The following is a 23599-nucleotide window of genomic DNA, read 5'->3' on the forward strand; positions in this document are numbered from 1 at the left end:
AGGAGGAGGAGGAGGAGAAGGAAGGGGAGGAGGAGGAGGAGGAGGAAGGGGAGGAGGAGGAGGAGGAGGAGGAGGAGAAGAAGGAAGGGGAGGAGGAGGAGGAGAAGGAGGAGGAGGAGGAGGAGGAGAAGGAAGGGGAGGAGGAGGAGGAGGAGGAGGAGGAGGAGGAGGAGGAGGAGAAGGAAGGGGAGGAGGAGGAGGAGGAGGAGGAGGAGGAGGAGGAGGAGGAGGAGGAGGAGGAGAAGGAAGGGGAGGAGGAGGAGGAGGAGGAGGAGGAGAAGGAAGAGGAGGAGGAGAAGGAAGAGGAGGAGGAGAAGGAAGGGAGGAGGAGAAGGGGGAGGAGGAGGAGGAGGAGGAGGAGGAGGAGGAGGAGGAGGAGGAGGAGGAGGAGGAGGAGGAGGAGAAGGAAGGGGAGGGGGAGGGGGAGGGGGGAGGAGGAGGAGGTGGAGGAAGAAAGAAGCAGGGGAGGAGGAGGAAGAAGAAAGAAGCAGGGAGGAGGAGAAGGGGGAGGAAGAAAGAAGCAGGAGGAGGAGGAGGAAGAAAGAAGCAAGAAGGGGAAGGGGGGAGGAAGAAAGAAGCAAGAAGGGGGGAGGAAGAAAAGAAGCAAGAAGGGGAAGGGGGAGGAAGAAAGAAGCAAGAAGGGGAAGGGGGGAGGAAGAAAGAAGCAAGAAGGGGAAGGGGGAGGAAGAAAGAAGCAAGAAGGGGAAGGGGGAGGAAGAAAGAAGCAAGAAGGGGGAAGGGGGGAAGGGGGGAAGAAAGAAGCAAGAAGGGGGAAGAAGGGGGAAGGGGGGAAGAAAGAAGCAAGAAGGGGGAAGGGGGAAGGGGGGAAGAAAGAAGCAAGAAGGGGGGGAAGGGGGGAAGAAAGAAGCAAGAAGGGGGGGAAGGGGGGAAGAAAGAAGCAAGAAGGGGGGAAGGGGGGAAGAAAGAAGCAAGAAGGGAGAAGGGGAGGAGGGAAGGGGGGAAGAAAGAAGCAAGAAGGGGGAAGGGGGGAAGAAGGAAGCAAGAAGGAGGGGGAAGGAGGAAGGAAGAAGAAAGAAAGAAGAAAGAAAGAAGAAAGAAAGAAGAAAGAAAGAAGAGAAAGAAAGAAGAAAGAAAGAAGAAAGAAAAAGAAAGAAGAAAGAAAGAAGAAAGAAAGAAGAAAAAGAAAGAAAGAAGAAAGAAGAAAGAAAGGGAAGGAGGAAGATTTCTACCAAGCATTGTTGGGTTCCCACACCACAAAAAAAATAAAATTACCAACACCAATGGTGGATCCCTCTAATGTACTTCTCTCAATAGGATTCACTTGTACCACAACACTGGTCTCCGATATACAACTTCACATAATATCCGCCTTTGTAACAATCAGTATTTTTTGCTAGAAGATTTTAGAACCCTCAAACTTTTTTTTACAGCAGAGATTCTAGAGAATAAATTGGTGGGTGTTGCAATTTTTATATCACACGGTATATGTGCAAATGCAATTTGTGAAAAAATAAAAAATGTAATTCTAAAACACACAAACACACAAAAACGTAAATGATGTTATGGGGAGTAAATCGATACCAAACATGTCACGCTTTAAAATTGCACACACTCGTAGAATGGCGACAGTAAAATTTATTAACCACATAACGACGTTGACCGGTAAATGCCGGGGGTTATGGCTGCAGCTAGATGTCAGAATTATATGGCTAGATGCCCCCCCCCACCCCCCACTCGCTTCTTCTTGCCTCTAACCATGCGTCCAGCATTCAGCTTTAACCATTTGGCCGGAGTCGCCCTTTAATTAGCACAGCGCTGCCCTTGAAAATGTACAGTCACCCTCCGCGCCGCGCCTGTCCCGCTCTCGAGCTCGGGATCCTGGAAGAAGATCTGAGGAGGACCCTGGTCAGCTCAGGACGTTTGTTTCTGAAAAGTATTTCGGCGCGGTTCGCGTCTTCCTGTCATTACAGGACGCCATAATTAGAGGCTGCGCACGGCTCTGGGCACAAAACAAATTCCAGAGCCTTCCAGTAAGGATGGAGGATGGGGAGGAATGTACATGATGTGTCAGGGAGGAGGATAGAGTCAGGTAACACTGGGGCCCCCAGGAGCCCCTTCACAAAAAAAAGGAGGGACAACCTCTGGCTCCACGGCCACCAGAATGACCAGACCGCTCCCGGAAATTTAAAGTAATTGGAAACCCAACTGTGACTTCCTCTAGTCCTGAACACAAAATCAATGCTTTAATAAAATCCTTGTCTTCACTTTCACCCATTGCTACATCTCCATGCAGCTCATCTCCTGCCGCCTCTTTGCAGCCACTTCCTGTCTACAAGCACTCAAGGGCTATGGTTGGCATTTCTTCCTGATGGTGACCATAAAAGATGCCAGCATTAACGTTTGTTGAAATGTCTGTCGGAAGCCCATGTGACAGGGTGACAGCCCAGGAAGACAATTGGGAGACCAAGTTAGGGGCGGTTGTCACCCTCTAACAGAACTGTCTGATTAAGGAACTTGTTGGCAGAATCACCAGGGATTGTATTAAAACTAAAAAGGCACATCATTTAGATGTGTAACCACATGGGGGGGACATACAGTCATAGTGACTAGAGGCTCCCGGGGAGGCCCGATACAGTGACTAGAGGCTCCCGGGGAGGCCCGATACAGTGACTAGAGGCTCCCGGGGAGGCCCGATACAGTGACTAGAGGCTCCCGGGGAGGCCCGATACAGTGACTAGAGGCTCCCGGGGAGGCCCGATACAGTGACTAGAGGCTCCCGGGGAGGCCCGATACAGTGACTAGAGGCTCCCGGGGAGGCCCGATACAGTGACTAGAGGCTCCCGGGGAGGCCCGATACAGTGACTAGAGGCTCCCGGGGAGGCCCGATACAGTGACTAGAGGCTCCCGGGGAGGCCCGATACAGTGACTAGAGGCTCCCGGGGAGGCCCGATACAGTGACTAGAGGCTCCCGGGGAGGCCCGATACAGTGACTAGAGGCTCCCGGGGAGGCCCGATACAGTGACTAGAGGCTCCCGGGGAGGCCCGATACAGTGACTAGAGGCTCCCGGGGAGGCCCGATACAGTGACTAGAGGCTCCCGGGGAGGCCCGATACAGTGACTAGAGGCTCCCGGGGAGGCCCGATACAGTGACTAGAGGCTCCCGGGGAGGCCCGATACAGTGAATAGAGGCTCCCGGGAGGCCCGATACAGTGAATAGAGGCTCCCGGGGAGGCCCGATACAGTGAATAGAGGCTCCCGGGGAGGCCCGATACAGTGAATAGAGGCTCCCGGGGAGGCCCGATACAGTGAATAGAGGCTCCCGGGGAGGCCCGATACAGTGAATAGAGGCTCCCGGGGAGGCCCGATACAGTGAATAGAGGCTCCCGGGGAGGCCCGATACAGTGAATAGAGGCTCCCGGGGAGGCCCGATACAGTGAATAGAGGCTCCCGGGGAGGCCCGATACAGTGAATAGAGGCTCCCGGGGAGGCCCGATACAGTGAATAGAGGCTCCCGGGGAGGCCCGATACAGTGAATAGAGGCTCCCGGGGAGGCCCGATACAGTGAATAGAGGCTCCCGGGGAGGCCCGATACAGTGAATAGAGGCTCCCGGGGAGGCCCGATACAGTGAATAGAGGCTCCCGGGGAGGCCCGATACAGTGAATAGAGGCTCCCGGGGAGGCCCGATACAGTGACTAGAGGCTCCCGGGGAGGCCCGATACAGTGACTAGAGGCTCCCGGGGAGGCCCGATACAGTGACTAGAGGCTCCCGGGGAGGCCCGATACAGTGACTAGAGGCTCCCGGGGAGGCCCGATACAGTGAATAGAGGCTCCCGGGGAGGCCCGATACAGTGAATAGAGGCTCCCGGGGAGGCCCGATACAGTGAATAGAGGCTCCCGGGGAGGCCCGATACAGTGAATAGAGGCTCCCGGGGAGGCCCGATACAGTGAATAGAGGCTCCCGGGGAGGCCCGATACAGTGAATAGAGGCTCCCGGGGAGGCCCGATACAGTGAATAGAGGCTCCCGGGGAGGCCCGATACAGTGAATAGAGGCTCCCGGGGAGGCCCGATACAGTGAATAGAGGCTCCCGGGGAGGCCCGATACAGTGACTAGAGGCTCCCGGGGAGGCCCGATACAGTGACTAGAGGCTCCCGGGGAGGCCCGATACAGTGACTAGAGGCTCCCGGGGAGGCCCGATACAGTGACTAGAGGCTCCCGGGGAGGCCCGATACAGTGACTAGAGGCTCCCGGGGAGGCCCGATACAGTGACTAGAGGCTCCCGGGGAGGCCCGATACAGTGAATAGAGGCTCCCGGGGAGGCCCGATACAGTGAATAGAGGCTCCCGGGGAGGCCCGATACAGTGAATAGAGGCTCCCGGGGAGGCCCGATACAGTGAATAGAGGCTCCCGGGGAGGCCCGATACAGTGAATAGAGGCTCCCGGGGAGGCCCGATACAGTGAATAGAGGCTCCCGGGGAGGCCCGATACAGTGAATAGAGGCTCCCGGGGAGGCCCGATACAGTGAATAGAGGCTCCCGGGGAGGCCCGATACAGTGAATAGAGGCTCCCGGGGAGGCCCGATACAGTGACTAGAGGCTCCCGGGGAGGCCCGATACAGTGACTAGAGGCTCCCGGGGAGGCCCGATACAGTGACTAGAGGCTCCCGGGGAGGCCCGATACAGTGAATAGAGGCTCCCGGGGAGGCCCGATACAGTGAATAGAGGCTCCCGGGGAGGCCCGATACAGTGAATAGAGGCTCCCGGGGAGGCCCGATACAGTGAATAGAGGCTCCCGGGGAGGCCCGATACAGTGAATAGAGGCTCCCGGGGAGGCCCGATACAGTGAATAGAGGCTCCCGGGGAGGCCCGATACAGTGAATAGAGGCTCCCGGGGAGGCCCGATACAGTGAATAGAGGCTCCCGGGGAGGCCCGATACAGTGAATAGAGGCTCCCGGGGAGGCCCGATACAGTGAATAGAGGCTCCCGGGGAGGCCCGATACAGTGAATAGAGGCTCCCGGGGAGGCCCGATACAGTGAATAGAGGCTCCCGGGGAGGCCCGATACAGTGAATAGAGGCTCCCGGGGAGGCCCGATACAGTGAATAGAGGCTCCCGGGGAGGCCCGATACAGTGAATAGAGGCTCCCGGGGAGGCCCGATACAGTGAATAGAGGCTCCCGGGGAGGCCCGATACAGTGAATAGAGGCTCCCGGGGAGGCCCGATACAGTGAATAGAGGCTCCCGGGGAGGCCCGATACAGTGAATAGAGGCTCCCGGGGAGGCCCGATACAGTGAATAGAGGCTCCCGGGGAGGCCCGATACAGTGAATAGAGGCTCCCGGGGAGGCCCGATACAGTGAATAGAGGCTCCCGGGGAGGCCCGATACAGTGAATAGAGGCTCCCGGGGAGGCCCGATACAGTGAATAGAGGCTCCCGGGGAGGCCCGATACAGTGAATAGAGGCTCCCGGGGAGGCCCGATACAGTGAATAGAGGCTCCCGGGGAGGCCCGATACAGTGAATAGAGGCTCCCGGGGAGGCCCGATACAGTGAATAGAGGCTCCCGGGGAGGCCCGATACAGTGAATAGAGGCTCCCGGGGAGGCCCGATACAGTGACTAGAGGCTCCCGGGGAGGCCCGATACAGTGACTAGAGGCTCCCGGGGAGGCCCGATACAGTGAATAGAGGCTCCCGGGGAGGCCCGATACAGTGAATAGAGGCTCCCGGGGAGGCCCGATACAGTGAATAGAGGCTCCCGGGGAGGCCCGATACAGTGAATAGAGGCTCCCGGGGAGGCCCGATACAGTGAATAGAGGCTCCCGGGGAGGCCCGATACAGTGAATAGAGGCTCCCGGGGAGGCCCGATACAGTGAATAGAGGCTCCCGGGGAGGCCCGATACAGTGAATAGAGGCTCCCGGGGAGGCCCGATACAGTGAATAGAGGCTCCCGGGGAGGCCCGATACAGTGAATAGAGGCTCCCGGGGAGGCCCGATACAGTGAATAGAGGCTCCCGGGGAGGCCCGATACAGTGAATAGAGGCTCCCGGGGAGGCCCGATACAGTGAATAGAGGCTCCCGGGGAGGCCCGATACAGTGAATAGAGGCTCCCGGGGAGGCCCGATACAGTGAATAGAGGCTCCCGGGGAGGCCCGATACAGTGAATAGAGGCTCCCGGGGAGGCCCGATACAGTGAATAGAGGCTCCCGGGGAGGCCCGATACAGTGAATAGAGGCTCCCGGGGAGGCCCGATACAGTGAATAGAGGCTCCCGGGGAGGCCCGATACAGTGAATAGAGGCTCCCGGGGAGGCCCGATACAGTGAATAGAGGCTCCCGGGGAGGCCCGATACAGTGAATAGAGGCTCCCGGGGAGGCCCGATACAGTGAATAGAGGCTCCCGGGGAGGCCCGATACAGTGAATAGAGGCTCCCGGGGAGGCCCGATACATTGAATAGAGGCTCCCGGGGAGGCCCGATACAGTGAATAGAGGCTCCCGGGGAGGCCCGATACAGTGAATAGAGGCTCCCGGGGAGGCCCGATACAGTGAATAGAGGCTCCCGGGGAGGCCCGATACAGTGAATAGAGGCTCCCGGGGAGGCCCGATACAGTGAATAGAGGCTCCCGGGGAGGCCCGATACAGTGAATAGAGGCTCCCGGGGAGGCCCGATACAGTGAATAGAGGCTCCCGGGGAGGCCCGATACAGTGACTAGAGGCTCCCGGGGAGGCCCGATACAGTGAATAGAGGCTCCCGGGGAGGCCCGATACAGTGAATAGAGGCTCCCGGGGAGGCCCGATACAGTGAATAGAGGCTCCCGGGGAGGCCCGATACAGTGAATAGAGGCTCCCGGGGAGGCCCGATACAGTGAATAGAGGCTCCCGGGGAGGCCCGATACAGTGAATAGAGGCTCCCGGGGAGGCCCGATACAGTGAATAGAGGCTCCCGGGGAGGCCCGATACAGTGAATAGAGGCTCCCGGGGAGGCCCGATACAGTGAATAGAGGCTCCCGGGGAGGCCCGATACAGTGAATAGAGGCTCCCGGGGAGGCCCGATACAGTGAATAGAGGCTCCCGGGGAGGCCCGATACAGTGAATAGAGGCTCCCGGGGAGGCCCGATACAGTGAATAGAGGCTCCCGGGGAGGCCCGATACAGTGAATAGAGGCTCCCGGGGAGGCCCGATACAGTGAATAGAGGCTCCCGGGGAGGCCCGATACAGTGAATAGAGGCTCCCGGGGAGGCCCGATACAGTGAATAGAGGCTCCCGGGGAGGCCCGATACAGTGAATAGAGGCTCCCGGGGAGGCCCGATACAGTGAATAGAGGCTCCCGGGGAGGCCCGATACAGTGAATAGAGGCTCCCGGGGAGGCCCGATACAGTGAATAGAGGCTCCCGGGGAGGCCCGATACAGTGAATAGAGGCTCCCGGGGAGGCCCGATACAGTGAATAGAGGCTCCCGGGGAGGCCCGATACAGTGAATAGAGGCTCCCGGGGAGGCCCGATACAGTGAATAGAGGCTCCCGGGGAGGCCCGATACAGTGAATAGAGGCTCCCGGGGAGGCCCGATACAGTGAATAGAGGCTCCCGGGGAGGCCCGATACAGTGAATAGAGGCTCCCGGGGAGGCCCGATACAGTGAATAGAGGCTCCCGGGGAGGCCCGATACAGTGAATAGAGGCTCCCGGGGAGGCCCGATACAGTGAATAGAGGCTCCCGGGGAGGCCCGATACAGTGAATAGAGGCTCCCGGGGAGGCCCGATACAGTGAATAGAGGCTCCCGGGGAGGCTCGATACAGTGAATAGAGGCTCCCGGGGAGGCCCGATACAGTGACTAGAGGCTCCCGGGGAGGCCCGATACAGTGAATAGAGGCTCCCGGGGAGGCCCGATACAGTGAATAGAGGCTCCCGGGGAGGCCCGATACAGTGAATAGAGGCTCCCGGGGAGGCCCGATACAGTGAATAGAGGCTCCCGGGGAGGCCCGATACAGTGAATAGAGGCTCCCGGGGAGGCCCGATACAGTGAATAGAGGCTCCCGGGGAGGCCCGATACAGTGAATAGAGGCTCCCGGGGAGGCCCGATACAGTGAATAGAGGCTCCCGGGGAGGCCCGATACAGTGAATAGAGGCTCCCGGGGAGGCCCGATACAGTGAATAGAGGCTCCCGGGGAGGCCCGATACAGTGAATAGAGGCTCCCGGGGAGGCCCGATACAGTGAATAGAGGCTCCCGGGGAGGCCCGATACAGTGAATAGAGGCTCCCGGGGAGGCCCGATACAGTGAATAGAGGCTCCCGGGGAGGCCCGATACAGTGAATAGAGGCTCCCGGGGAGGCCCGATACAGTGAATAGAGGCTCCCGGGGAGGCCCGATACAGTGAATAGAGGCTCCCGGGGAGGCCCGATACAGTGAATAGAGGCTCCCGGGGAGGCCCGATACAGTGAATAGAGGCTCCCGGGGAGGCCCGATACAGTGAATAGAGGCTCCCGGGGAGGCCCGATACAGTGAATAGAGGCTCCCGGGGAGGCCCGATACAGTGAATAGAGGCTCCCGGGGAGGCCCGATACAGTGAATAGAGGCTCCCGGGGAGGCCCGATACAGTGAATAGAGGCTCCCGGGGAGGCCCGATACAGTGAATAGAGGCTCCCGGGGAGACCAGATACAGTGAATAGAGGCTCCCGGGGAGACCAGATACAGTGAATGCAGGGTGCTGAGTTTAGTAACACTAACTGAAAAACACTGGCAGGTTTTGGAAGATGCAGCCGACATCACTATAGGGCAGCAGAAGATGGAAAAGGCTTGGGGGGGCCATTAAAGAATAAGCGCACTGCATGCACGCATCTTTAAATCTCAGATCTGGTTCTCTTCACTTATTCTCATGCCTGGAATCGTAATAGACACCCAGCATGCATCGGTCAGAAATTTCACAGAACAGGTCCATCACTCTGGCCCCCCGGCTAGGCGGTCAAGCCCGGACTTGCAGGGTGTAAGCTATCTGACATTCCATGTGCTGAGAGAGGAGCCCAAATCAACGTTCCGTGCTGAAGAACGAGGACCTAAATGCTGATAATATTTTCATCGCTCTTGTTCTAAGGGGGGGGGGGGAACCTACCCATCACTTCACATGAACGTTGGATCTGGTGCTGGGTTCACTTTAAGGCTTCATTCACACTTGACGCAACTTTTGATGGGTGCAACTTTGATACGATTTTGGCTTTGACCAGTGATAATGGACAACTATTGCATTGTATAACATTACAGTGCGACTCATGCAACTTTTGAGGGCTAATATTGAAGCCAATGACCCTCAAGTTGCATGAAAGTATGAGAAATGACTTGTCATGCAACTTTGATGTCCAAGGTTGCATGGCAAGTCGCTAAAGTGTAAATGGAGCCTAAGACCCTATTCACACTAACAATGACTCGTACTTGGGGGGGGGGAATAATGTTTAAATAAAAAAAAAAAAACAATGCGACACCTCATTACCTGTTAATCTCCTCGGAAAAGCAATCCAAATGCAGAATGCTTTTCAGAGCAGCAGCAGCTTCAAGTGCACGTAAACCTAGCTAAAGGGGGGGGGAGAGAGAGAGAGAGAGAGAGAGAGAGAGAGAGACATTTGTTGAGTTATGGATATATTAAGAAGTGGAGGGGGGACCTAGTTGAGGGGTAGGTGGTGCGAGGGTGTAGTTGAGGGGTAGGTGGTGCGGAATGGGGGGGGACTTAGTTGAGGGGTAGGTGGTGCGGAATGGGGGGACTTAGTTGAGGGGTAGGTGGTGCGGAATGGGGGGACCTAGTTGAGGGGTAGGTGGTGCAGAATGGGGGGACCTAGTTGAGGGGTAGGTGGTGCGGAATGGGGGGACCTAGTTGAGGGGTAGGTGGTGCGGAATGGGGGGACCTAGTTGAGGGGTAGGTGGTGCGGGGGGGGGGTCCTAGTTGAGGGGTAGGTGGTGCGGGGGGGGTCCTAGTTGAGGGGTAGATGGTGCGGGGGGGGTCCTAGTTGAGGGGTAGGTGGTGCGGGGGGGGTCCTAGTTGAGGGGTAGGTGGTGCGGGGGGGGGTCCTAGTTGAGGGGTAGGTGGTGCGGGGGGGGGTCCTAGTTGAGGGGTAGGTGGTGCGGGGGGGGTCCTAGTTGAGGGGTAGGTGGTGCGGGGGGGGTCCTAGTTGAGGGGTAGGTGGTGCGGGGGGGTCCTAGTTGAGGGGTAGGTGGTGCGGGGGGGGTCCTAGTTGAGGGGTAGGTGGTGCGGGGGGGGGGGGGTCCTAGTTGAGGGGTAGGTGGTGCGGGGGGGTCCTAGTTGAGGGGTAGGTGGGGTGGGGGGGACCTAGTTGAGGGGTAAGTGGTACGGGGTGGGGGGACCTAGTTGATGGGTAAGTGGTACGGGTGGAGGGACCTAGTTGATGGGTAGGTGGTGCGGGGTGGGGGGACCTAGTTGATGGGTAGGTGGTGCGGGGTGGGGGGACCTAGTTGATGGGTAGGTGGTGCGGGGTGGGGGGACCTAGTTGATGGGTAGGTGGTGCGGGGTTCGGGGGACCTAGTTGATGGGTAGGTGGTGCGGGGGACCTAGTTGATGGGTAGGTGGTGCGGGGTTCGGGGGACCTAGTTGATGGGTAGGTGGTGCGGGGTTCGGGGGACCTAGTTGATGGGTAGGTGGTGCGGGGTTCGGGGGACCTAGTTGATGGGTAGGTGGTGCGGGGTGGGGGGACCTAGTTGATGGGTAGGTGGGGTGGGGGGACCTAGTTGATGGGTAGGTGGTGCGGGGTGGGGGGACTTAGTTGAGGGGTAGGTGGTGCGGGGTGGGGGGACCTAGTTGAGGGGTAGGTGGTGCGGGGTGGGGGGACCTAGTTGATGGGTAGGTGGTGCGGGGTGGGGGGACCTAGTTGATGGGTAGGTGGTGCGGGGTGGGGGGACCTAGTTGAGGGGTAGGTGGTGCGGGGTGGGGGGACCTAGTTGATGGGTAGGTGGTGCGGGTGGGGGGACCTAGTTGATGGGTAGGTGGTGCGGGGTGGGGGGACCTAGTTGAGGGGTAGGTGGTGCGGGGTGGGGGGACCTAGTTGAGGGGTAGGTGGTGCGGGGTGGGGGGACCTAGTTGAGGGGTAGGTGGTAAAGCAATAAAAAAGGTATAAAGTGTCCAGCTCTGGGCTACCAGCACCCTCTAAAACTATGCAATAACATCATCATTTAGATTATTAAATCATCTCTGGCAGATTTAAAAAGGTCTGATTGGCTCTTTGAAGTCCTTAAACAAAAACAACTTTAAGCAACAGATTTTCCAAAACACAATCTTGTATTTCCACTTTTTAAAAAGTCGATCTTTTGCACATCGTGTAGAACTGTCAATTTTGTTGGCACACTGATTGTGATTAATTGAACAGTTAGAGGCTCAATTTTCCAAACACCAGAAATTCTGCAGACGTCAAAAAAAAAAAAAAAAATTAAATGCGAAACACTTGCTGGAAAAAGCGCATTCTAAGCATTTCAATATCACGGCGGTCACGTGCGAACGCGCTGCCCTCTTCCCGGGAGGACATAAAGTATACACTGAAGACGGAATAGTAAAAGTGAGAGAAGAATAACACAAAAGAGACTTTCCCATGAAAGTTTTGTATTTTCTTTGAGAACAGGATACACCTGCAGACTTCCATTATCCCTAAACTGGAGAGAACGAGGCTTTATTAATGGGTTAATGGGACCCCCTACTGGTCACAAGGTGGCACTGCCAGAAAAATGTCTACAGATTTTTTTTTTGTGTTCTAGTAACAGGTGATAGACCAAGGAGAATTACATCTGGAGTTAAGCAGATATTCCTTTTAAAAAATTTAATGCCACAGGGGTTGATTTACTAGAACTGGAGAGTGCAAAGTCTGGTGCAGCTCTGCATAGAAACCTTCCAGGGTTTATTGTCAAAGATTAATTGAAGAAGCTGAATGGCTACTATGCAGAGCTGCACCAGATTCCGCACGTTCCAATTTTAGTAAATAAACCCCACAGACAAGTTAACTTCCAAATACCAGAACACATTAATGCCCCTTCAAATTTTCTTGCAGAAACTTGTGCTTTTCCCACCCTCAACCTCATAATGACTATGCTGCCTTCTCATAGATGGACCTGTCCAGTATTGCTGCTATCCAGGACTCGGGTAAAAAAAAAAAAAAAAAAAACACGGTTATGATCGAAAAGGGGACAAACTGAGCACCAGATAGACCTAAATTCCAACAGGGGTTCTTTTTCTTCTACGCTAACCAAAACCAAATATTTTCTTGTAGTGACGGAGTATATTTCAGGTTCAATGCGTATGAAGTTGTCGTGTTTTGTTTGTTTAAGAGATTAAATAAAAAGATTTACTAAAAAAAAAAAATAAAAAAAAAAAAATTCTTCTAGCAATTTTGTCATGTGGGGGAAGGGGAAGTATGAAACCTACCTGGGGAAACCACTCATGACCCATAAATGAGGGACAACCACCCCAATTGGACACCAACAAGAGTTCTTACCCTTCCACACTCTCAACTAAAGTTTTGTCCGGCATACACTTTTAAAGCTCTTGCAGTTGTGTAGAGTAGGGGGGAAGGTCGGACCCCTTGTCTGGTGCAACCATGGTCATGACCGTGAGGGGACAACAGCCAACCGAGCACCAGATAGACCCCCAACAGCCAACCAAGCACCAGATAGACCCCCAACAGCCAACCAAGCACCAGATAGACCCCCAACAGCCAACCAAGCACCAGATAGACCCCCAACAGCCAACCAAGCACCAGATAGACCCCCAACAGCCAACCAAGCACCAGATAGACCCCCAACAGCCAACCAAGCACCAGATAGACCCCCAACAGCCAACCAAGCACCAGATAGACCCCCAACAGCCAACCAAGCACCAGATAGACCCCCAACAGCCAACCAAGCACCAGATAGACCCCCAACAGCCAACCAAGCACCAGATAGACCCCCAACAGCCAACCAAGCACCAGATCGACCCCAACAGCCAACCAAGCACCAGATAGAACACAACAGCCAACCAAGCACCAGATCGACCCCAACAGCCAACCAAGCACCAGATAGAACACAACAGCCAACCAAGCACCAGATAGAACACAACAGCCAACCAAGCACCAGATAGAACACAACAGCCAACCAAGCACGTCTTCTTTCACACTGTCCAAAATAAAGTTTTGGCTGGGTATACAGTTTCAATTCCCTCATGGAAGCGGTGTCAAGTTGGAGAAGGCTGGCCCATAGGCAAGGAACAACCTCTCAGCACCAGATAGCAGTAGAACTCAACAGAAGTTCTTATACTACACCAGGGTTTCTCCAGAGGTTGTAGGGGTTCCTTGAGCAATGAACAATTTCTGCCTCTCAGATAAGTTCCCACTGACACCATTCATCTTTTTAGCCATCTGTAAAGGGGTAATTTTTCCAAATGACCTCAAGTGTAAGGAGCATTCTTCCCACTGACCATCACACTAAATGTATCACAAGTTATAGATATAGTACGTTTTACAGAGGTTCTCAGACCAGAAAGTTACTTCAAGGGTTCCTCTGTTGAAAAGGTTAAGAAAGGCTGTTCTACACAATCAAAAATGAAAGTTTTGGCCGGGCATACACTTTAATTTCCCTTGTAGCAGTTTGTATTTTTTTCTACCCATTGAGACCATAATGATTGTTATGTTCTCAGATGGAACCCTGATTTGTTTATTCTACCCGATTGAGAATTCATTGAGAAGTGGTGCCTCAGTTGGCTTGGGAATGGTCTTTGTGGTTGGGCAGATGTTAAAATTCTGGGCCAGCCACCTCACCAACGGATACCCAGAGATACAAGAAACCAGCATATGATTCAGCTTGCCAGAAACCACAAGAGTTGTTAGCGTTTGGGGGGGGGGGGGACCTGGCCTTTAAATATTGCTGTTCTACTGTGGCCCCTGGGAACATTGCCAATCTATCTTGGATTTCTGAGGACTAGTCTGACATGAACACTGGTTAGAAAGAAGAAAAAGTTTGGAGACTTAAAAAACACGCAACAAGGTAATCTCTAAACTGACACCGTCATCACAATTCGGACAGAGGAAACGAAGGAGAGGATATAACGTCCCCCAGAGCCGTGCATTGTCATCTCTGAACATCAACCTTTTCTCGACCTTCATTGTTCGGACAACATATCAGTTTTTCAACACTTGACCCTCCCCCAGATGCTAGTGTCAGGCTGTGGCTTCATCAGAACCTCAGAAGGGGCTACCGTTCCGAAATCAGAGCCCGAAAACCGGCAAAACCGACAATATGTGCCAAGTTAACCCATCCATGGCGGAAGCATGCGGCGCAAAAGTCAACATTGAAGTTCCAAAGTTTCCCAAACAATGTAAAGAAAAAAATATATATATATTTATCTAGTCAAGTTTCCTCGTAGACCACAATAAGCCAGAGCACCTTGCCACAAAAAACGCCACGGCCATGGGGAAACAAGACGCCTTTTAATTTCACTCTGTCCACAACGCATTTCCAGTTTCCCCCCATAAACACTTTCATGGAGGTATCTACTATCTAGGATAACCCAGCACTTCCCGTTGAGGTAAAACAACCAAAGCAAAATAAATTCTTAAAAAGCCAAAGTTATGCGACTTTGGAAGACTCGGCAGTGTGAACATCTGGAAGGAGGGCCGTTTGGAGAAGGTTCATACACTGCACTTACTTACAGAAGACGGGAACTGGAGGATGGGAAAGAATGACAGCAATCAACTCAAATGACAACCCTAATCAACGTTCTTTTGTTCTACAAGCAACGGGCTGATTTTAATATTGCAGAACCCATTTCCTGGGATAAGACAAAGGGACGGAGCACAGGCAGGTTTTAGCTCGCTGTGTTCATAATCCATTGTAATGCAGAATATGACCAACAGCTGGACATTTTGGCATTTATCAATGGCCAGCAAAGGGACACGGAGCGAGCAGATCACAAAAGTCTTTGCACAAACTATTGTCTGACGTCCAGCGAGTTGAAGCAGGACTCCCAGGGGTTGGGAAGTGAATGTAACAATGTATCACAGCCATAACATTGCAACACAACATCAGAATGCCTTGTAATGGAAAGATCTGATCTTCGCAGGGTATGTCATTGTGCAAGTTAATACAGTGCTAACAGTGCAGCATCTGAATCCCCGGGCTTGTTTTACAACCGCTGAGTGCGGAGGGAGGATTACACCGGGTCAGATAATAGAATAAAACACACACACACACACTAAATAAACATGGGCTGGATCCAAGCAACAACAAGCTGTGCACAGAAGATCGGTTACAACCTGTTACATGGGACTTCATAGTGCAGGTGGCCTGGGGCAGCTTCACCTCTAGGGGGCAAGCCTACCACCCTGGAGCAGTTTCACAGCACCCAAGTCACGCTACACCAGGGCATCTTGACCTGCATCACCCCTAGGGGGCAAGGCTACCACCCTGAGGAAGGTTCACAACATCCAAGCATAGCTACCCCAGGGCATCTTGACCTGCATCACCCCTATGGGGCAAGGCTCCCGACCTGGAGAAGCTTCACCTCTATGGGGCAAGGCCACCACCCTGAGGATGGTTCACAACATCCAAGCATAGCTACACCAGGGCATCTTCACCTGCCCTACCCCTAGGGGGCAAGACTACCCTGGGGCAGAGTCACAATAGGCAAGAAAAGCTACACAGGGCACCTTCACCTGTTTCACTCCTAGGGGGCAGTTTTCTTAACACCCAAGCAAAGCTACACCAGGGAACCTTCACCTTCTTGGGAAGCCTATCACCCTGGGGAAGCTTTGCCCCTAGGGGGCAAGGCTATCACCCTGGGGCAGCTCAACAATATCCAAGCAAAGTTACACCAGAGCACCTTCACCCCTAGGGGGCAAGCCTACCACCCCAGGGCAGCTTCACAACATCCAAGCAAAGCTACACCAGGGGACCTACACCCTTTTGGGGCAAAGCTACTCCAGAGCAGCTTCATATATCAGCAAAGCTTTCCCAGGGCAACTGTCTCATGCTTTGTGGGCAGGGGTACCACCCGGGGAGCTTCACCGCTTTAGGGGCAAGGCTATCACCCTGGGGCAGCTTCACAACATCCAAGCAAAGCTACACCAGGGGACCTACACCCTTTTGGGGCAAAGCTACCCCAGAGCAGCGTCATATATCAGCAAAGCTACCCCAGGGCAACTGTCTCATGCTTTGTGGGGCTACACAAGGGCGCCTTCACCTGCTTGACCCCTCTGGGGCAGCTTCACATGCAAGAAAATTACCCCAGGGCAGCCTCGCTCCCTATTCCATGGGCAACGCTTCACCCCACACCTGAAGCATGGCTATACTAGAGCACCTTCTCCCCATCTCCCCAAACACGAAAAAAAATAAAAATAAATAAACTACCCCGGGCAGCTCCACCCTCACCTCCAGGCAATGCTTCCCTGTGCAGCTCCATCCCATCATCTCCCAGCAGAGTTCCCTGGATGTGGTCAGGCGCAGACAGGCGTGCATCTGCTGTAATAGTATCTGGCCAGGAGCCGGGACAGTGACAGAATGACTATCCTGCCACAGAGAGGACACAGATCTCCAGGAGCAGACTGCTCTGCCCAGCCCAGGGTGAGGGACAGAAAGTGACACAGAGCAGCACCAGCAAGGCATTATTAACCCCTTATAGCCAGACTGGGGACTGCTGGGGGGGGGGGGGGGGGGGGCTCTGTGCACAGCATTGCAAGAAAGTCTCCAGCACAGCACCTCCGCCATGTATTGTGAGGACACAACATTCCAACACTGATACAAAGTGTCAGACTACAGGAACAATCCCATCTCCGGGAATAACTCAAATGCAGAACTAGTCTACTATCGCTACTATGTATTACCAGGATGCCATATACTCCAAGTATCAGCAAGCGCTGACCCCCAAACACTGATGCCCAGCTCTCACCCCCCCCCCCCCCCCTCAAGCACTGATGCCCAGCGCTGACCCCCAAGCACTGATGCCCAGCCAGCACTGACCCCCCCAAGCGCTGACCCAATCACTGATCCAATGCATCTCCAGTCTTCAATAATGACAATACATCCCATCTCCAGCACAGATATGAAGTCTCCATGAATGACACATTGGGGGAGATTTACTAAAACTGGAGCATTTAGATTCTGGTGCAGCCAATCAGCTTCTAGCTTCAGCTTGTTCAATTAAGCTTTGATAATAAAGCCTGGAAGCTAATTGGTTTCTATGCAGAGCTGCACCAGATCCTGCACTCTGCAGTATAGTAAATAAACACCCAAAATTTATATATATATATATATATATATATATATATATATATATATATATATATATATATATATATATATATATATATATATACATATACATACACACACACACATATATACACACACACCCACACACACACACACATATACTATTCTCCATTACTAGGACACATAATCCGATATTGATACAAAGTAAGAGCCTATCACTGATCTCCAGCACTGATATCAGGCATTATCAGTGTCCAATACAACAATCTACGATCCGATCACATCCCAACACAGACACAAAGTATCATCCGCCTCCAGCGATCTCCAGACACCGAGTATCACCGATCTCCGCACCGATCTCATCCCCTATCTCCAGCACCGACCATACAAAGTACACCGAGCATCACCGATCTCCGGCACCGCGATGTATTGCCGGACACATCATATCCCACAACCGATCTCCAGCACGGATAGCGGGCACCGGCCAGCTTCCATCCTCTGACCGGCCCCGGTACCCGGTACCTCCACTCTGTCCCATCCTCATCCCGGTCCCCGGGCTTCCTCCAGGGGTCACCTACCCGAAGTAGGCAGCGGTGGGTCCGCCGAAGAGGAGGACTAGGAGCGCCAGTGACAGCCATCCCAGGGAGAGGCGTCCATCCAGCATCTTGGTGCGGCTCTCGGGCTGAGCATTTCGTTGATGTGAAGGTTTAGTGGCGGAGTCCCGGCTCTCCTCCCCTCTTATACTGCCCGGCTGGGCGGAGGCGGGGCTCAGGCTCTGCAGGGACCACCCCCCAGGTCCGCCCCTCTCCGCCCCGCCCACCCTTCCACCACGACCCTGCCGGAGGGTGCGCGTGCCGCTGTCCTGGATGGGAATTAACCCCTTCACTGCCAGGAATCACCCCTTCATCGCTGGCATTAACCCCTTCACTGCTAAGAATCACCCCTTCACTGCCAGGACTGACCCCTTCACTGCCAAGAATAACCCCTTCATCACTGGCATTAACCCTTTCCCTGCCAATAATTACCCCTTCACTGCCAGCACTAACCCATTCACTGCCAGCACTCACCCCTTCACTGCCAGGACTGACCCCTTCACTGCCAGGAATAACCCCTTCACTGCCAATAATCATCCCTTCACTGCCAACAATAACCCCTTCACTGCCAGCACTGACACCTTCACTGCCAGGAATAACCCCTTCACTGACAATAATCACCCCTTCATCACTGGCATTAACCCCTTCCCTGCCAATAATGATCCCTTCACTGCCAGGAATAACCCCTTCCCTGCCAATAATGACCCCTTCTCTGCCAGGAATAACCCCTTCACTGCCAGGAATAACCCCTTCCTCACTGGCATTAACCCCTTCACTGCCAACACCGACCCCTTCACTGCCAGGAATAACCCCTTCACTGACAATAATCACCCCTTCATCACTGGCATTAACCCCTTCCCTGCCAATAATCAACCCTTCACTGCCAGCACTGACCCCTTCACTGCCAGGAATAACCCCTTCACTGACAATAATCACCCCTTCATCACTGGCATTAACCCCTTCCCTGCCAATAATGATCCCTTCACTGCCAGGAATAACCCCTTCACTGAAAACACAGACCCTTTCACTGCCAGGAATAACCCCTTCCCTGCCAATAATGACCCCTTCTCTGCCAGGAATAACCCCTTCACTGCCAGGAATAACCCCTTCCTCACTGGCATTAACCCCTTCACTGCCAACACCGACCCCTTCACTGCCAGGAATAACCCCTTCACTGACAATAATCACCCCTTCATCACTGGCATTAACCCCTTCCCTGCCAATAATCAACCCTTCACTGCCAGCACTGACCCCTTCACTGCCAGGAATAACCCCTTCACTGACAATAATCACCCCTTCATCACTGGCATTAACCCCTTCCCTGCCAATAATGATCCCTTCACTGCCAGGAATAACCCCTTCACTGAAAACACAGACCCTTTCACTGCCAGGAATAACCCCTTCCCTGCCAATAATGACCCCTTCTCTGCCAGGAATAACCCCTTCACTGCCAGGAATAACCCCTTCCTCACTGGCATTAACCCCTTCACTGCCAACACCGACCCCTTCACTGCCAGGAATAACCCCTTCACTGACAATAATCACCCCTTCATCACTGGCATTAACCCCTTCCCTGCCAATAATCAACCCTTCACTGCCAGCACTGACCCCTTCACTGCCAGGAATAACCCTTCATCACTGGCATTAACCCCTTCCCTGCCAATAATGGCCACTTCACTGCCAACACCGACCCCTTCACTGCCAGGAATAAGCCATTCACTGCCAATAATCACCCCTTCACTGCCAGAAATAACCCCTTCACTACCAACACCAACCCCTTCACTGCCAACAATGACCCCTTCCTCACTGGCATTAACCCCTTCACTGGCAACACTGACCCATTCACTGCCAACAATCACCCCTTCATCACTGGCATTAACCCCTTCCCTGCCAATAATCAACCCTTCACTGCCAACAATAACCCCTTCACTGCCAGCACTGACCCCTTCACTGCCAGGAATAACCCCTTCACTGCCAATAATCACCCCTTCATCACTGGCATTAACCCCTTTCCTGCCAATAATCACCCCTTCTCTGCCAGGAATAACCCCTTCTCTGCCAGGAATAACCCCTTCTCTACCAACACCAACCCCTTCACTGCCAACACCGACCCCTTCATCACTGGCATTAACCTCTTCACTACCAACACCAACCCCTTCACTGCCAACAATAACCCCTTCATCACTGGCATTGACCCCTACACTGCCAATAATGACCCCTTCATCACTGGCATTCACCCCTTCACTGCCAACACCGACCCCTTCATCACTGGCATTCACCCCTTCACTGCCAGCAATAACCCCCTTCACTGCCAGCAATAACCCCTTCATCACTGGAATTAACCCCTACACTGCCAACACTGATCCCTTCACTACCAGCACTCACCCCTTCATCACTGGCATTCACCCCATTCACTGCCAGCACCGACCCCTTCACTGCCAACTGACCCTTTCATCACTGGCATTCACCCCTTCACTGCCAGCAATGACCCCTTCATCACTGGCATTAACCCCTTCACTGCCAGGAATAACCCCTTCACTGCCAGGACTGACCCCTTCACTGCCAGGACTGACCCCTTCACTGCCAGGACTGACCCCTTCACTGCCAAGAATAACCCCTTCATCACTGGCATTAACCCTTTCCCTGCCAATAATCCCCCCTTTGCTGGCAGTGAATGGGTCAGTGCTGGCAGTGCTCACCCCTTCACTGCCAGGACTCACCCCTAAACTGCCAGGAATAACCCCTTCATTGCCAGGACTGACCCCTAAACTGCCAACAATCACCCCTTCACTGCCAGGAATCACCCCTTTACTGCCAGGAATAACCCCTTCCCTGCCAATAATCAACCCTTCACTGCCAACACCGGCCCCTTCACTGCCAGGAATAACCCCTTCACTGCCAGGAATAACCCCTTCATCACTGGCATTAACCCCTTCCCTGCCAATAATGACCCCTTCACTGCCGGGAATCACCCCTTCACTGCCAGCACAGACCCCTTCACTACCAATAATGACCCCTTCATCACGGGCATTAACCCCTTCCCTGCCAATAATGACACCTTCACTGCCAATAATCACCCCTTCACTGCCAGGAATAACCCCTTCTCTGCCAGGAATAACGCCTTCTCTGCCAGGAATAACCCCTTCCTCACTGGCATTAACCCCTTCACTGCCAACACCGACCCCTTCACTGCCAGGAATAACCCCTTCACTGCCAACACCGACCCCTTCACTGCCAGCACCGACCCATTCACTGCCAGCAATAACCCCTTCACTGCCAGGAATAACCCCTTCATCAATGGCATTAATCACCCCTTTTCTGCCAGGAATAACCCCTTCACTGCCAATAATCACCCCTTCACTGCCAGCACTGACCCCTTCACTGCCAGGAATAACCCCTTCACTGCCAAGAATAACCCTTCATCACTGGCATTAACCCCTTCCCTGCCAATAATGGCTCCTTCGCTGCCAGGAATCACCCCTTCACTGCCAACACCGATCCCTTCACTGCCAGGAATAACCCCTTCACTGCCAATAATCACCCCTTCACTACCAACACCAACCCCTTCACTGCCAACAATGACCCCTTCCTCACTGGCATTAACCCCTTCACTGCCAACACCGACCCCTTCACTGCCAGGAATAACCCCTTCACCGCCAACACCGACCCCTTCACTGCCAAGAATAACCCCTTCACTGCCAACACCGACCCCTTCACTGCCAACACTGACCCATTCACTGCCAACAATCACCCCTTCATCACTGGCATTAACCCCTTCCCTGCCAATAATCAACCGTTCATCACTGGCATTAACCCCTTAACTGCCAGCACTGACCCCTTCACTGCCAACACCGACCCCTTCACTGCCAGGAATAACCCCTTCACTGAAAACACTGACCCCTTTACTGCCAGGAATAACCCCTTCACTGCCAATAATCACCCCTTCATCACTGGCATTAACCCCTTCCCTGTCAATAATCACCCCTTCTCTGCCAGGAATAACCCCTTCTCTGCCAGGAATAACCCCTTCACTGCCAACAATGAACCCTTCCTCACTGGCATTAACCCCTTCACTGCCAATACCAACCCCTTCATCACTGGCATTAACCTCTTCACTACCAACACCAACCCCTTCACTGCCAACAATAACCCCTTCATCACTGGCATTCACCCCTACACTGCCAACACTGATCCCTTCACTACCAGCACTCACCCCTTCATCACTGGCATTCAGCCCATTCACTGCCAGCAATAACCCCTTCACTGCCAGCAATAACCCTTTCATCACTGGCATTCACCCCTACACTGCCAACACTGATCCCTTCACTACCAGCACTCACCCCTTCATCACTGGCATTCACCCCATTCACTGCCAGCAATAACCCCTTCACTGCCAACTGACCCTTTCATCACTGGCATTCACCCCTTCACTGCCAACACCAACCTCTTCACTGCCAGCAATGACCCCTTCATCACTGGCATTAACCCCTTCACTGCCAACCCTGACCCCTTCACTGCCAGCAACCCCTTCATCACTGCCAACTGACCCTTCATCACTGCCAACACTGACCCCTTCATCACTGCCATTAACCCCTTCACTGCCAGCACTGACACCTTCACTGCCAACATTAACCCATTCATCATTGTCATTAAGCCCTCCAATGCCAACATTAACCCCTTCACTGCCAGCACTAACCCCTGCATCACTGACATTAACCCCTTCATCATTTGCACTTCACTGCCAGCAATAACCCCTTCCTCAACCCCTTCACTGCCAACACTAACCCCTCCATCACTGGCATTAACCCCTTCACTACCAGCACTAACCCCTTCATCACTGACATTAACCCCTTCACTGCTAGCACTGACCCCTGCATCACTGTCATTAACCCCTTCACTACCAGCACTAACCCCTTCATCACTGACATTAACCCCTTCACTGCCAGCACTGACCCCTGAATCACTGACATTAACCCCTTCATCACTTGCACTTTACTGCCAGCAATAACCCCTTCATCAACCCCTCCACTGCCAACACTAACCCCTCCATCACTGGCATTAACCCCTACATTGTCTGAGGATTAACCCATTCATCACTGGCATTAACCCCTTTCCTGACTGAGCATTAACCCCTTCACTGCCAGAAACACCACCTTCATCACCAACATTAATTGCTTCACTGCCAGCACTAACCCCTTCATCGCTGGCACTAACCCCTTCACTTCCAACACTAACCCCTTCATCACTGGCATTCACCCCTTCACTGCCTGAGGATTAACCCATTCATCACTGTCATTAACCCCTTCACTGCCAGCACTGACCCCTTCATCACTGGCCTTAACCCCTTCACTGCCAGCACTGGCCCCTTCATCACTGCCATTAACCCTTTCACTGCCAACACTAACCCCTTCACTGCCAACATTACCCCTTCATCACTGCCATTAACCCCTTCACTGTCTGAAGATTAACTCCTATATCACTGGCATGACCCCTTTCCTGTCTGAGCATTAACCCCTTCACTGCCAGCAACTCCTTCATCACTGACATTTACTGCTTCACTGCCAGCATTATCCCTCCACTGCCAGCACAAACTTGTCGACATCAAGCCCATCCCTGCCAGCATCAACCACTTCACTGACAGCAATTACCACATTTATGCCAGCATTAACCCCTTCACTGTCCAGATTTAGCCCTTAATCCCAGACATTAAACCCTTCACTGCCAGCGTTAACCACTTTAGAGTCAGAATCAAGACCACTGCCTGAGGATTAACCCCTTCACTACCAGCATTAACTCATTTATCAAAGGCGTTAACCCCTTCACTGCCT

At 53.7% G+C, this 23599-nt stretch overlaps 1 protein-coding gene across 1 annotated transcript in view; it reads right to left on the reverse strand.

The window, feature by feature from the left end:
* Nucleotides 1-17872, reverse strand: part of WNT9A (Wnt family member 9A) — a 155386-nt gene extending 137514 nt beyond the window's left edge. The window contains exon 1 of the mRNA XM_077490601.1: nucleotides 17757-17872. Coding sequence (XP_077346727.1) covers nucleotides 17757-17842 — 86 coding nt within the window. The 5' untranslated portion in view covers nucleotides 17843-17872. The remainder of the gene's footprint in view (nucleotides 1-17756) is intronic.
* Nucleotides 17873-23599: the final 5727 nt, after the last annotated feature.

Source organism: Lithobates pipiens, unplaced genomic scaffold (assembly GCF_037356315.1).
Source record: "Lithobates pipiens isolate NorthernLeopardFrog02 unplaced genomic scaffold, aLitPip1_a1.2 Scaffold_19, whole genome shotgun sequence".
In the NCBI taxonomy this organism is placed as follows: Eukaryota; Metazoa; Chordata; class Amphibia; order Anura; family Ranidae; genus Lithobates; species Lithobates pipiens.